Below are 14,809 nucleotides of genomic sequence, written 5' to 3'. Positions count from 1 at the left end.
GTCCTACCATTGCCAGCATATCCCGCATCTCCTTGACTTTCTACACAAAGCAGCTCATCAATCACACCGCAGCCATGGCTCCCCGTGTCGCTATCATCTACTACTCCATGTACGGCCACGTTGCCACGCTGGCCAAGCAGGAGGCCAAGGGCATCGAGTCTGCCGGTGGCAAGGCCGACATCTACCAGTATGTCTATCCCCAGAACCTCGACTTCCTCCCTCAAAGAGGCCCGCCACTAACAAACCACCTCTCAGGATCAAGGAAACCCTCCCCGCAGAAGTGACCGCCAAGATGCACGCCCCCGCGCAAGACACCTCCATCCCCTTCGCCACCCCCGACGTGATGAAGCAGTACGACGCCTTCCTCTTCGGCGTCCCCACCCGCTACGGCAACTACTCGGCGCAATGGAAGACCTTCATCGACCAGCTCGGCCAGCTCTGGATGTCCGGCGCCCTGACCGGCAAGTACTTTGGCCTCTTCGTCAGCACCGCCAGCCAGGGCGGCGGCCAGGAATCCACCGCCCTCGCCGCCCTCAGCTCCTGGGCCCACCAGGGCATGATCTACGTGCCCCTCGGCTACGCCCACGCCTTCGGCATCCTGACCGACCTCAACGAGGCCCGCGGCGGCAGCGCCTGGGGCGCCGGCACCTTCGCGGCGGGAGACGGCTCGCGTCAGCCCTCGGCCAAGGAGCTCGAGCTCGCCGAGATCCAGGGCGCCAAGTTCTGCGAGACCGTCGCAAAAGTCAACTTTGCGTGACTGGCCGGCGGAGATGCCGCGAAGGAGGCGCACAAAGAGAAGCCTCAGCCGCCGGCGGCGGCGGCGACCACGGCGGACGGGGGTAACGCTACGAAGAAGGGGCAGCAGCAGCAGCAGCAGCAACCGCGGAGTGGTGGTGCCGGCGGTGCTACTGCCCCGGCGGCACAGGCCGATCAGGACGATCACAAGCACGAGGATGGGAAGCTGTGTGGCATGAAATGCACCATTCTCTGAATCTTGAGACCGTTGTTGTTTGCGTGTGTGAGTGTGAAACCAACAAACAAAGAAAGAAAAAAACAGGAGGGCATGAAGCTAGCGGATGATGATGATGATGATGTTGCAAACCATAGCCTCATGCCTGCCAGCCAGCCAGCCAAGAAAACCTAAGATATATATATATATATATATATATACACACCATGCGGTTACAGTGGAGAGGACAACAGAAGACCAAAAAATTCACGTAACGCTCTAAAATAAAATACCCTATCAATTGGAAGACATGATTTGAAGCACGCCATGCCTGTTGCTTTACGATTCGTACATGGTGCCATACTAATGCGGCAGGTAGATAGGGGCTGGGCGTCAAGTGGGCAGCGAGCGGTCTTGCAACGAGGTGAAGCGAGGTGAAGCGGCAAGATCACACTTCTACCGCAATTCGATTGGAGGGAAAAGATTGTGATTCTGGGGACTCGTGTGTATGCATTCTCGTTTGGTTCAGCTTTAAAAGACTTGCAAGCTTCTGTCATCTATCTGTCCCTGATGGCATGAAGACGTGGCTGTGAGTCCCTTAAAGCTTCTTGAACTTCCTCTATCTGATACAACGTAGATCACGTGAGACTAGGCGAAGCACGCGTCGCGTGGATCGTGACCGAGGCCGCAGAATGGACAGTATGGCCAGCCTGGACGTCTCAGGTCGCTGTTGGGGCCGGGTCCGGATGAACGTTCGGGGGAAGCCGCGCTAGACGTGACATCCGAGGCCGGTGGGGAAGTCACTGCACCTGCATTGGGAGCCTCTCGTTTGCCAGAAGAAGGCTCAAACTGTGACGCAGCTCGGAAGGTCGCCGACTTGGGAGATGGAGCATTGGAGCGGATGAAGCTTGTCGACACGTGCGAGAGTCGCTGGGTGGTGCTGGGCCTGCACGAGGTGCAGAACGGGTCCTGGAACGGGCATCGTGGGCTCGAGATGTTGGATGAGGATGCAAGCCTGAGCAAAGTCGCGTGGTTGACCAGGTTCGAAGGTGATGGGGGCTCGACAGATGGTCGTGGTGATGGAACTTGCGCTGTTGATACTGTTGTAGAAGAGCATCGGGACTTCTCTGAGAGGTACCCGAGCATTTTGTTTGACCTCAGGTGAGAGAACCCCGTACTCTTCTTCTCGGGTGCTTGCTTCAGAGTCGTCCGATGGAGCAGTAGAGGGGCTGGCCTTTTCCTGGCCTTCCTGGAGCTAGTCGCAGGACTGCCCATGGTATGGGAGGTGTATAACTGATGCTGGTGTTGGTTTTGGATGTATTTAATCTGCGAACTTCTCGAACTTGTTACCCTGTTGAGATGCAAAATACTCGGAGTGATTTGGTGATGTGGGAAGTGAGTCGACGCCACCTGCTGTCATATACCAAACGAGACGCCCAGGTCCATCAAAGGACTCGATCAAAGCCTTTGGTAATTTGTCGACGAGGCTTTGTTGTTCGTCAATAGCATTGTGGCGACCTTTGTCCCCAAAGTGTACGACAACTCGACCTTAGCAGCTCACAATGGCGCTTTCTTTGTTTGATGCCATAGGTCATCACTCGTTGGTGTTATGACAAGTTTCCAGCTAGCTTTGGACGCTCTTGATTGCGTTGAGAGCCCCGTAGCCGTCACCTCTTCGATTTGTAGTCACTCAGAAAACCCTTTGCCACGTAGACTAGACTCAGAACCAAGCCCAGGCCCGCCAAACCGAACGACATGTAATAAGCATGCCTCAAGCCTAGCAGAACGTCTGCCTGAGTCTTACCACCGTGATTGGTGTGTACCTCGACAGTTGCAGCAAAGCCTAGTCCAAGTGAAATAGAATAGTTGACCACGGTATTGACCAAGGACGCAGCGATGCCTTGATGTTTCTTCTCGACCGAGTTGCTGAGCATGACTGTTGCAGCTGGGAAGGACATGTCCATACCAAAAGGTATGACCAATGTACAGACAAAGATTTGCGCCCAGTAGATCTGATCGACTGGAGCTGTGCCGACCAAGATATTGCCGAGCAAGAAGAAAAACAGCGCAATCGTCATAATGATTGCCGGCCGGACCCTCGATAACATGAAGCCCGTCAGAAGTGCGGCAACGCATCCCGAGATGGCCAGAGGTGAGATCTGTGCCGTGACCTGTAGAGGCGACAATCCTCGCATCTGCTCCAGGAAGACCCAGAGATAGTACACCCAGATGCCGAAGCTTGCCCAGCCACAGGCCATGCATCCCAGGACGAAGCTGACATCCGGAGAAAATGCATGAAACGGGATGAGTGGCTCCGACACCACCCACAGCTCCAGGTAGAAGAAGACCGCCGCAAACAAGATCCCTATGATGAGGCAGATGTAGACGTAAGGTGTCGACCACCCAACAATGGGTGCCTGGTTCCAAGCGAAGTTGAAGAGCACCAACGCAGTGATACCTGTGAAGGCCCCACCCAGATCAAGCGCGACAAGCTTCTGGTGTAACGACATCCGTGCAACCTCGGTCTTCTTGGGTGGGTCCGGAATGACGACGACCGAGACCGCGGCAATGAATGCCAGCGCGATGGAAAACGACCAGAAGGTCCATGGCCACCATGCGAGCGCAAACAATCCAGCGAAGACATTGCCAACGATGGCTCCCGATGGCGCAGTCGCACCAAAGATAGCGAAGACCTAGATACGTCAGATCAAGATCGGACACGGGCCCCAAATGCAAGATGGTTCCAAATCTTGGGGACATTGGGGAAGTACTCACCATGTCTTTGCGCGGGCCAGGGGCGTAGGTCGCACCCAACAGCGCCAAACCGTTGGGTAAGGTGATGGCTGGGCCGATTCCCTGCATCACCCTGGCGAAGATGAAGAGGACGTGGTTCGAGTACACGGCCAGGCCCGCGATCATGGACCACAGACTGAACCATGCAAAGCCAATGACGAACATCCTCTTCCAACCGAACATGTCGCCAAACCGGCCAGAGATCAGAATGAAGCTTCCCACCGTGAGTGAATAGCCGGCCACGAGCCACGCCAGCTCGGCGGGATCTGTGATGCCAAAGTCATCGCCGATAATGTTGAGGAGGGCAAGCGCCTGCCCCAGGCCGGCCTGTGTGGTGAACTGGGCGAGAATGACAACAGCAACGAAGAGGATTTCGTGGCCCAGAGGCAGCTGCTCGGCTACCGACCGTTCTCTGGCGAGGTGGCCTGGTTCGTCACCACTGTCGTCAAGCGTTACCTCCTTCTCGTCGAGGAAATCAGGTGGCGTGGAGCTCACAGGGCTGTCGTCGACGTCTGAGGGGGCCATGGCTGGCAAAGTGTTGTGTGAGGATCTTCCCGTGTTGATGGACGTGACTACGGGTTAAGAGCAAGCGAGTCGAGTATTCGCAGGTGAAGTTCTCATGAGGCGTGACCCTAGTCTAGACGGGCCACTGTTGGCTGAGTTTGTCATTTGTGGATGCCACGTGCGAGAAGAAATCGAGGCCGAGTGGCGAGCCGCCGTGCGCTGCCGCTGGCATACGCACCGGATGGCTGGCAATGCAATGGTTTGATGGCATCACGCAGCCCCTCGGGACAATTTCGCCTAGACTTGGTCGGCTCCATCACGATCGACATCGAGGTTTTTTTTTGGGACGACCGTTGAAACGCAAGAGCGAAGGCCGAGGGTCAACAACGGAAGCGTCCGCGGTGCAGCCAGACTGGCTTAGGCATCGGCGGAGAATTATCATCCGCCGAGCTCCATTGTTTTGCTTCATCAGAGCGGACTCTCTTTCCGTTGCTGACAAAGTCGATGAGTGCTTCGATTATTGAGCTCAACAACCTGGACGTTACGGACGGTCTTTACAATCAGCGCAGCGATAGAGAGCGGGGCAAGCTTGCTACCAGCATTGGTCATTACAAGCTCCTTATTCCGACATGCCGTCAAAGCTGCTCAAGTCCTCGCCATCCTTTCCCCCGTCCCATTCACTCACAAGCCACTATCGATCTGCTCTTCCCCTGCCCTGCCCACGTACGCCTTCCAATCCCGACACAGTCCGTCCATCTCCGGCGGCATCTTCATCTCCCGCAATGCGTCCTTGCCTTCGACGATATCAATGCCAAACCCTGTGGCAGCATGCCACAGCACATGGCAGTGAAACGCCCACGCGCCCGGGTTGTCTGCATCTGCCTGCCAGACAACGTAGCCATTCGCTGGTACCATGACCACATCCCTTCTGACGGGGTTCTCTGGCCTCACGATCTTGCCGTCCCACGCACTCCCTACACCGATGGCCAGAACATACATGTTGTGTCCGTGTAGATGCAGTGGGTGAGGCCCTGGAGTGCGATTGTAGCTGATGAATCGGTAACTCCGAGCGGTCTCCATATCGTAGACGTTCCAGGTTGGCTGGTAGGCTGAAGCTGCAGCGCCAGAGGCGGCCAAATTCAGGACAGGCGAGGAGTGATTACCGTAGAAAGTCGAGTTGTTCACGTACCACCTCCAAATGCCCCGGGCATCCGGCGTCGTTGTCATGTCGAGAGCAATCGTCTTTTCCGGCTGAGGGACCGCCATGGGATAGGCCGGCACCGTCTTCTCAAGAGCATCATTGGCACAGCCGGGACCTGAGTTAGGCCAAGGGCTGGAAGTCGGGGCCAGGTCGGTGTCTACGGACTCATAGTATATCATGCCCAGAGCCTGAGGCTGATGCGCTTCGAAACAGGTAATGTTACTTCTCATCCAATAACTGCTTGTGGGTTTGCCATTTGCCGTAACGATGACATCGGTGCGTTGACCGACTCCAAGGGTGACAATCTTGGTGTCGTAAGGCTGCACAGCGACGTAGTCGTTCTGAATTACCGTCATGGTGTGGCCATCAATCGAGAACTGCTGGCTGGAATCTGCTCCAGCGTTGATGAGTCGCAGCCGGTGCTTCTTGCCGGACTGGAAGCGGAATTGGGACACACCGGCGTTCGTCGAGCACTTCCGATGCCTGCTCGCTCTCGCGCAATCAAACTGCATCTTCCCGTTGATGAGATTGCTGTCGCTGATAGGCGAGGGAGGCGGCGGCCTCGGATGAGGCGCAGTGATATTCTGGACGATACTGACGTAGTTGGTATGATGAAACTCGTTGATGATGACCGGTCCTAGATCAATATCGTGCTCCTTCTCCCAAGGCCCATATACGACTATTGCACCGAACACACCGTCCGCGTACTGGGCACTGAAATGCGCGTGCCACCACGAAGTCCCGAAAAGCTCTGCCTTGGTACGATAAGTGAAGCTCTTGCCCGGAGCGATGGGACACTGCGAGAAGCCTGGCGCCCCATCCATCCACGGCGTCTCGTGCTGTAGAAACCCATGGAGGTGAATTGCCGTACCCTCTTCCGGTCCGTGGATCTCATTGTTGACTGTCACTTCGATAATGTCCCCCCAATTCGCCTCGATCGTTGGGCCTGGGTACTGTCCGTTGACCACGATCATCGGCCTCTCAAAGCCATCTGGGGCCAGTGTCTCTCTCGCAACCGTGAATTGATATTTCCTGACCACACCAGTATTGGGACTGTTGCCGTACGGGTTGGTGTTCCTGGTCGTGCACTGTCCCCAAGGAACATCTCCATTGCTTTCAGATGATAAGTATTTAGGCAGCTTTGGAGCTCCAAGTGTGCCGAGCAAGCTTGCACCATTAGTGACCGTCTGGTCCAGGAACGAGAGAGTTGACATAAGAGTCGTGCCAAGCAGACCTTTGATAATACCCATGATTGCAAAGAACTCGGAACTCGGAACGAGAAAACGAACGACACAAAACCGGAACCAGTGGTGCGGACAGATCGAGATAGGGAGCGTCTGGTCACGGTCGACTCGCAGCGCTCCAGATGTTATAGCCCCGGCCATTGTTATAGTCGTGTTGCAGAGCATGGGGCGTCATGCCGTCCCATCCACCGTTCGCATCCAGCGCAAGGAGCAAAGAACCACCATGTCTCACCTCCGGCCAAAGGACCGACCGCACAACATGTGGCATTGGCCGGCCGGACAACCGCACGAGGTCCGGTGTCAATCGAAGGGACGGATCATAGTGAGGATGGAGGAGGACGTGTAGTCAGAATGGAACTGACAGCTCGTTTTCGCCGATATCGTGCCCTTGCGTCCCGAAGTTCGCGGTCCTTAGTTCAGTGTGGCTGCCGGAGCGCAGATTTGAAAAGCACATATCCGGAACCCCTTGCAGTACAACACGCACTTATTGTATCGGTGCGAGGATATTGTAATCATGCACTGTCGAAAATTTGCTAAAACACTCTGTTGCCATCATACAATGTCTGCTACTCTGCTCACCCATGGTGATCATCTATTGCTCTTGAAGCAACCATATGCAATTTCCCGACAACTTGTCCCTTTTATGGACATTTGCTGCTTGTTGCTCAAACCAACAAATGTCCTCAGATAACTTTCTCTACTCCATGCTGAACGTACTCAAGGAAAGACAAACTCGCTCATCAAGGCTTGCTAAAGCTGAACGAGAAAACTATGAGAAAGAAGCCAAACCAGGGCGAAGAAGACAATGGGCGTCGACATCGTTCGTGACTCATGTAAAAGGTTGGTCAGAACTGACCAGATGTGTCGGTGTGCAGTGTGCCCTGCCATTTCAGCGGCCCAAGTGCAGTGCTCGGACAAGAGGTACGTTCGCATCATTGGTGTTGTTGCAACCGCCGACTGAGGTATACAATTCGCTCGATACACACAGTCGATGGTGGAACTGGTCACGAAGCCAGCGACCAGTCATACCCGATTCCCAGATAGTGGAATCGGGATCCCACCGGCTGATCTTCGTGGAGCCGCACTCGTCTTGCCACCTTGCCCACGGAGATTCAACCGGTTCGTTCTCCAGGCTTCGTAGAATCGTTCTCTACTCGCCTCACGAAGCTCCGAGCGCCACTCGCTGAAGACAGCATCCTTGAGTTTGACAAAATCACAGTGATCAGCATTGAATGGATCAGCGAAACCCCACGGGAATTGTCGACCCAGGGGCCCTTCTCCAGACTCGAGTGAGTACTCGTCAGGGCTCAAAATCGAGAGAGGGACGTAGCCGCTGTCCATCATGGAGTTCGATATGGACAGATTCGATGGCTCTCGCTTGTGCATTCCGGGACGCTTGTTGGGCGCTGATTTTGAAGGGACAGTATCGGAATCCTCAGTGTGTGCAGATCCCGGAGAGGCCGGATCACTGCCATCGTCGCTGCTTTTCTCGGCCGTCTCCTCGTCTTCCTCCTCAATGAGGTCAGAGTCATCACTGTCAAAGTTCAGGGCTTCCAAAGGGTCGAGACCAGCTCGCTTCAGACTCTCCCAGACCTTCTTCTTCAAAAAGGCCATGTGCTTCGTGGTGACGGTATCGGCCTTGCTGATGACTGGCACTACTACCGTCTTCTCCTGCAGAGTTCTGATGACCTGAAGATCAAAATCTTCGTCCAACGCACCAATAATTCTCGACGTCTTGCCAATACGGCTCGCAGCGCCGTTGGCGTTGCTTTGCTGCGCAGCCTTGAGATTCTGGTTAAGCCTTGCGGGGTCAAGAATGAAGAAGACGCAGTGGATGTGGGTGTCGAGGGCGCCATGCGAACGGACCACTTTGACTTCCTCGAGGAATGTGTCGTCGAACTTGCTCTCCACAAAATTTGTCAGTTCTCGCATCTGCAAGTCGACCACGCCCTTATCAAGTCCTTGAGAATCCCACAGAGTCAATCCCAATCTCTCGTGATCAACTTCGATTTCTTGGTACGAATGGGTGAAGTCGCGGTTATTGCGCGACGACGGTGGAGGTGGAGGATCTAAATCGGAGCTCCGTGGCTGGGACTGCTTCTTGGGCGGCAGGGCGAGTGATTGCTTCAAGAAGTTGATGAAGGACGTCTTCCCCGAGCTGCGCGCCCCGATTACGAGGACGTTGAACGGAGTCGGATCCTTGCGTCTGCGAACCTATAGCACCTGTCAGTCGTGGCTTATGATATGGAGGGTGCAGGTAAAGACATACTCTCCGTGGGCTGTTCAGAGTGCTGACGGTGCTAGGAGCATAGCTGTATCGCCCTCCTGAATGCTATGTCAGCAAGTACTAGCGAACCGAGAGAAGCAACTCACTATGGGTCATGCTCTCCGTCCTCGCATATGGATCAACGAACTCCTTCTTGTCAGGCACCTGCGCTGGGATCGGCGGTACGGGCGGGGTGGAGGAATTGCCATTCGTGTACTCTTTCGATGTCATCCTGGGACTGATGCCAAGCTGAGGCTGTATGCTATATTCTGGGAGCTTAGGAGGAGTGACTGGAGACTGGACCTGCGGTTGTGATTCTTGCCGACCTTTGCGCAAACGACCGCTACCCAAAGCTTCGCCGCTCTTGGTGCGGAAGAGTCTTGAGCTGAGACTCGAGCTACGAGACTCGTTGCGTTGGACGTTGGGGGCTGGAGGTGAAGCCATCGTGCAATCGGAGAAGATTCGAGGGAGGATCTCTGCGGCGGCTGCTCGTTCGCGCTTTCCAGTAAGGAGACGATCGCACGGGTAAGGAAGGTAGAAACGCGGGTGATGAGAGGCTCGTTGCGGAAGCGACAATGGTGAAAGCCTTGAGGTGTCACCAAAGCTGCGCGACCAAGACCGAGGCGTCTGCAGTAATCCGTATCCGCGGCCAACAACGACAAAGGAATCCTCGTCTGCGGCGACAAAGAGCGGGATATCGAGCAATGGAAATGATGGTGTGAGAACGCTTCAAGCGTTGACTTTGATGATGGGTGCAGGAAATGGAATGATGGCTTGGTTGCGCCGACGGTAGTTTACTCTTTGTAGACTGTTCCGGGGGAGACTTGAGTGACACGCAAACCACGGCAGTCAAGCCGCACTCCGCATTAATATTGCAGATCACTTAGAATGTCCGGCGGCTGATCACAGCTGACAACTCAATCGCTCCAAAAAGCCCGACGACAAGATACAGAAAGATATGTGCATAGGCTATCGAGGAGAAAATCAGCCGTTGCGCTCACGCGCTCCGGACTCAACTGGAACAAAAGCTGGCAAGACAGCCCCTGAATCTCATCGTTTCGAACTTCGTGCAGTAGTCCCTGCCATGCCTGAGTAGAGGCCAGGCTAAAACTTTGCCGCCGCTCGTGCTATTCTCTTTCGAGCCCAGCTCTGCTCCGGAGTCTCCCTATTTGCGTACCTTGGCCTCCAGAATACCTTGACTTTCCACAGCGATCCCACGCAAAATTCCCCTATTCGCCGTTGACACAACGTGCTTCGGTGCATCAAACCCACGGGCATGGTTTTGCCCAGCCGAGTGGAGTCGACGTACATATTCAGGGGTCGCTTATGCTCTCATCAACGAGGGAGACCTTGATCACGACGTCCAGTCTGCGCTGCGACAAGCTCTTCTTCTTCCAGATTGGTGCCTCACGTATCGACTTGATCAACTGGTCGAATTGCTCATCCCAGCCTCTATGGATGACAAGATCGTGATCCTTTCCTTTCCATGGACGTTCGCATTTCATGTAGGCGTAACGCCCGCCCTTTTGCCTCCCCCAGCGATCGTCAATGTAATTGATCAAGTCATTCAGCCTTTCGAAATTGACCAAAGGGGCCTCGATTGTACCGGCACAGTCAACGACAGCGATACAAAGGGTGGTTTGCTGTAAGATGTACTTGTTGCTGACCACGATCGCTTCCGATGGTACCGGACTGGACACTGCTTCAGACTCATCCTCTGTCTCATATGCAACGGCATGATTTGTTTTCGGCTTTTTGGCAGGAGGCATGAGCATAGGTGCCTGTGCTTGCTTCATGTGCTTCTCAACTTCGGCCTTAGAAATGTTGCGACCACGGCTCTTCGTCATCTCATACTTGAGCTTATCAGCCGTGAAGGGATTTTTCTGGGCTGATGTCCTTACACGTAGGCCGCTGCGTCGTCCTGCATCGGGGGTCTCATCGACTTTGGTGCCGACGCCACTTGCCTTTCGCTTCTTGTTCCTTGTTGTCGAAGACGTCTGAAATTTCCGGTTTTGTGCCTTCTTGTTGGGTTCTTCCTCAGGTTCGTTAATCGATTCCGCGTCCTCATCAGAAGCAGGCACAGGAGCGAACTTTGGAATCTCGACTTCTATCAGTGGTGAAATCGGATATGTCATGGCCTGGGACGGAGTCGGTGCAGAGATGGTATTCGAGTTCTGACTCAACATATCGAAAGGAGTGGCACTGGGATCGTCAAAGGCGTTTTCGGAATCATCTTCCTCTCCTTGACCACGTCTGCCAAAAATAAAGTCTCGATGGGTGTCGGCAGCGATGAGCTGGGCTCGATCGAAGTCTGTGTGTGGAAAGGTACCGTCGGGATCGATGTTCTCTTGATCGCTCAAGAGGTCTGGGGGATTCAACTTAGGCATGGTAAGGTCGCTGTGAAGTGTGAGCGGAGTGCGGATCAGGTCAGTCACGTCGTGGTCTTCCGCGCTAATGGCACTGCTTCTCAAGGCTTCAAGAGAATTTCGTCGCTGAAGCCTAGGAAGTGTGAGGTTATCACAAGCATTAGACGACATCAGCCTCGGCCATGTCCAAAGACCATTTCCGAACAGCTTCATCTGAGGAAGCAAAATGTTGTGCAACGATCGTACGAAGTTGATGTTTGATCGAAACCAGAAATTGCACGCAGACACGTCATGATTTATGGGCAGGTGAGCCAAAGGTGAGGCAGAAGTAAGTCGCATGGCCTTGTTTGCTCCTGCCACTGCCTTCAAGTCTCGTCCATTAGGCAGCAAGCAGGCCACCGTCACTCGTTATGTCGTAAGGATGAAGCAAGTGCTCTGCTCATTTTATTTTCCAGACAATCGAGCATATAGGGACCACGTCAAACGAGGCTATCCCCAACAGTTACTCGCCCGTTTCATTCCTCCCCAATCACGGAGCTTTTGCTGCCTCTTCCTGCCTCTTAACTTTCTGCCTTTCCTCGAACATCCTCAGCAGACCAATATCTAGCGGGACCTTGTCACCTAACCACGTTGCCCTCTATTGCAAGCATCTGGTCAGCATGATGGGCATTGAGATAGAAAGAGAGAGGCACTGGCCTGCACCTGCCAACACTCACCTGTGTATGATCCCTGATTACATCCCCATCCTCAGAGTTCGGGTGTAGCAGCACACTGAGCGGGCCGCGGTTGATCACAAGCCACGGTATAAAGGCACCAAACTGCTCCGGTGTGAATAAGTTGACTTCAAACATGGCATATGGATGCGGCCCAACAGGCTTGTCCCAGAATTTATAGATCCGTAGCTCAGGGAACTCATAGCGAACTCTCTGCCACAGCTCCTGAGCGAACTTGGTTTGCACGTCATTGGCCTGGAAGTAATAGATGTGCACATCGAACCCTCCACTAGTACCGTTGGTGATGCCGGAAGTGAACTGTGAATATGCTTTGCTCCGCTCCGCTGCTGGATTGCGGAACGACTTGCCGTCTTCATTAAGATCTGACGGGAGCGGACCGGCCGACTCGTAGCCAGCGAGTGGAGAGGGATACGTGTATGCTGATGGGTCGGCCATGGATTGTTACAATGTACGATGGCTGAGAAAGAGATGGACGCCACTTGAGTCGTTACCGGCGCGAGGTTCAAATAATCAGGCAGCGGAAGACTTGATCCGGTCATACAACAGCAATAAATCAGCAAACCCAAAGCGCCATCGAAGTGCGGAATTGCACCTTCCGCCCCCAAAGATGCTTGTTGGTACTTGACGAACCCTTGCAGCCCTTCTCAATGCTTACGAACAAAGACGGAGAGCCCCGGCTCAACTCCCGCGACTTTGCTGTCTCTGACAGGAGATTTAGCAACACCGTTGGAGACATTGCTGCAGCGCGGCGAATTCCACGTGCCTGTTGACTTTCGCCAGCCGCGGCAGGTCGGTCCGATGCCCAAAGGTCGTCGATGATATTCTCACGGACATCTCCATCCTCTTGTCTTGAGAAGGACGTGTATTTCAGACTTGCATGCCTGCTATGGATTGAGCATCATTGTACCGTTGTCAAGTAACGCCCTCGCACGGATCCGCAGTTATATTGTTTTGGTCATCCTGCGCTGGTGATGAACCGTAAGTCTTGATTACAACGAGCACTCTAGCCTTCCACAATATGCCAGAGGTTGATGCCATTGTCGTCGGCGCGGGCCTGAGCGGTCTGCAAGCTGCACTGGACCTACAAAAAGCAGGTCGGTCGTTTCTCGTACTCGAGGCTCGCGATCGCGTCGGAGGTAAGACACGCTCTGTGCAACGGCCAGATGGCAAAGGTGTCCAGGAGCTGGGTGCTGCATGGGTTAATGACACCAACCAATCACTTGTATGGAGTTATTGTCAGCAGTTTGGCTTAACGTCCGTTGTGCAGAACATCAATGGCTCCGTTGCATGCGAAGATGAGGAGGGGAATTGCCATCTGTTTCCGTTTGGGGAGATGCCTCGAGTATGTTCTGAAAACATCGGAGCGCCTGAGTGGTACATGTCTAATGCATTCAGTTCGAAGCACAAGACGTTGAGAACGCCGTTGCGCTCCGCGATAGCGTCGAGGCAGCCTCATTGGACCCGGCCACGTTCAAGCAGCCACAGCGCCAACGGCTCGATGACTTGACATTCGAGCAGTACTGCCGGACGCTGGGAGCCGGAGATCTCGCGCTCAAGACCGCCCGACTCTGGACTCGCGGTACTTTGGGTCACGATCCCAGTGACATCTCGGCTCTCGCTTTCCTTGAGATCGCTCGAGGCGGTCTCGGCATCGTGAATCTCCGCTACGACGGGAAAGAAGGTGCACAACATCTCCGTCTCCGTGAGGGTACATCCGCGATAGCCACCGGCATGGCTGCACTTTTGCCGTTGGATACTGTGAAGCTCGACCACCCAGTCACATCAGTCACACAACATAGCTCAGGCGCGTACACCGTCACCACTGAAGCCAAGAATACCTTCACAGCGCAAAAAGTAATCCTCACCATTCCATCTCCGGCCTACAAATCCATGACCTTCACGCCGCCTCTCCACCCCTGGAAACAGTCTTTCACCCAGTCAGCTCGCTACGGGACATATGTCAAGTACATCTGTCTGTTTGAATCGCCGTGGTGGCGCTCTGTCGGGGCATGCGGCCTCGTGCAGAGCTTCCGTGGGCCCATCAACCACTGCCGAGACACCAGCGTCGACATGGATGACAACTACGCGCTCACCTGCTTCGTCGCAGCCGGACCAGGACGGCGGTGGTTGGCGCTGAATGAAGAGGCGAGAAAGAAGGAGCTGTTGGGACAGCTGGGTAGGTTGTTTGGAGTTGAGAAAGAGAGAGTTGAGGCAGAATTCCAGGGGGCAATGGTATCAGAATGGCATGAAGACCCGTGGGCGGGTTGGGGATGTCCTTTCGCAGTGCCACCATCGAGTGGTATACTAGGAATGTGGGAAGATGGAGAGGCGGTTAAGAGCAAGGGCAATGATTTGTACTTCGTGGGAACGGAGTTTGTGGATGACTGGAGAGGATATATGGAGGGGGCGTTAAGGAGCGGGAAGCGCGGAGCCGAACAGGCGCTGTCGGACTGGGAAGAAGCGAAGCGGTTGTGATGCTTTACGTGCATTATTAAGCAAGAGAATGCAAATCCTCTTCCGTCAAAAAGGTGTGGAGGTCATGCAAGTGTCCGGAGGGGCACTGAGGTTCTTTGTTTGCCAGATTGAGATTGGTATATGTAAGATGGTATACCTATACCTAGATTTTTCAGAGAATGATAAACCTCCTCCTTATCCATTACTGTTGTCACCTCTCTTACTGGTGTCCAAGCAAGAGAATGCAAATATTCTCCCGTTAGTGCATGCTGGTGTAGTCCTTTCTCAGACGTCAGCC

General features: G+C 54.3%; 7 protein-coding genes across 7 annotated transcripts; 2 read left to right on the top strand and 5 right to left on the bottom strand.

The window, feature by feature from the left end:
* Positions 1-74: 74 nt before the first annotated feature.
* Positions 75-757, top strand: HMPREF1541_00470 (NAD(P)H:quinone oxidoreductase, type IV; the record flags this gene model as incomplete). The annotated part of the gene is made up of 2 exons (XM_008712776.1): positions 75-187; positions 256-757. The coding sequence occupies 2 exons, from the start codon at positions 75-77 to the stop codon at positions 755-757; spliced, it is 615 nt and encodes a 204-aa protein (XP_008710998.1).
* A 1,859-nt stretch (positions 758-2,616) lies between these two features.
* Positions 2,617-4,267, bottom strand: HMPREF1541_00469 (uncharacterized protein; the record flags this gene model as incomplete). The annotated part of the gene is made up of 2 exons (XM_008712775.1): positions 2,617-3,642; positions 3,725-4,267. 2 exons carry the CDS (start codon positions 4,265-4,267, stop codon positions 2,617-2,619), a joined length of 1,569 nt encoding a protein of 522 aa, XP_008710997.1.
* Positions 4,268-4,927: 660 nt separating this feature from the next.
* On the bottom strand, positions 4,928-6,697 carry HMPREF1541_00468 (uncharacterized protein; the record flags this gene model as incomplete). The annotated part of the gene is made up of 1 exon (XM_008712774.1): positions 4,928-6,697. One exon carries the CDS (start codon positions 6,695-6,697, stop codon positions 4,928-4,930), a length of 1,770 nt encoding a protein of 589 aa, XP_008710996.1.
* A 1,017-nt stretch (positions 6,698-7,714) lies between these two features.
* On the bottom strand, positions 7,715-9,401 carry HMPREF1541_00467 (uncharacterized protein; the record flags this gene model as incomplete). Its single annotated transcript, XM_008712773.1, has 3 exons — positions 7,715-8,905; positions 8,961-9,016; positions 9,065-9,401. 3 exons carry the CDS (start codon positions 9,399-9,401, stop codon positions 7,715-7,717), a joined length of 1,584 nt encoding a protein of 527 aa, XP_008710995.1.
* Positions 9,402-10,270: 869 nt separating this feature from the next.
* Positions 10,271-11,344, bottom strand: HMPREF1541_00466 (uncharacterized protein; the record flags this gene model as incomplete). The annotated part of the gene is made up of 1 exon (XM_008712772.1): positions 10,271-11,344. One exon carries the CDS (start codon positions 11,342-11,344, stop codon positions 10,271-10,273), a length of 1,074 nt encoding a protein of 357 aa, XP_008710994.1.
* Positions 11,345-11,852: 508 nt separating this feature from the next.
* HMPREF1541_00465 (uncharacterized protein) lies at positions 11,853-12,492 on the bottom strand (the record flags this gene model as incomplete). The annotated part of the gene is made up of 2 exons (XM_008712771.1): positions 11,853-11,960; positions 12,040-12,492. The coding sequence occupies 2 exons, from the start codon at positions 12,490-12,492 to the stop codon at positions 11,853-11,855; spliced, it is 561 nt and encodes a 186-aa protein (XP_008710993.1).
* Positions 12,493-13,075: 583 nt separating this feature from the next.
* HMPREF1541_00464 (uncharacterized protein) lies at positions 13,076-14,532 on the top strand (the record flags this gene model as incomplete). The annotated part of the gene is made up of 2 exons (XM_008712770.1): positions 13,076-13,399; positions 13,453-14,532. 2 exons carry the CDS (start codon positions 13,076-13,078, stop codon positions 14,530-14,532), a joined length of 1,404 nt encoding a protein of 467 aa, XP_008710992.1.
* Between the last annotated feature and the right edge of the window lie 277 nt (positions 14,533-14,809).

The sequence above is a fragment of the Cyphellophora europaea genome (assembly GCF_000365145.1).
Source record: "Cyphellophora europaea CBS 101466 unplaced genomic scaffold supercont1.1, whole genome shotgun sequence".
In the NCBI taxonomy this organism is placed as follows: Eukaryota; Fungi; Ascomycota; class Eurotiomycetes; order Chaetothyriales; family Cyphellophoraceae; genus Cyphellophora; species Cyphellophora europaea.
This window is presented reverse-complemented; position numbering and strand designations above follow the sequence as displayed.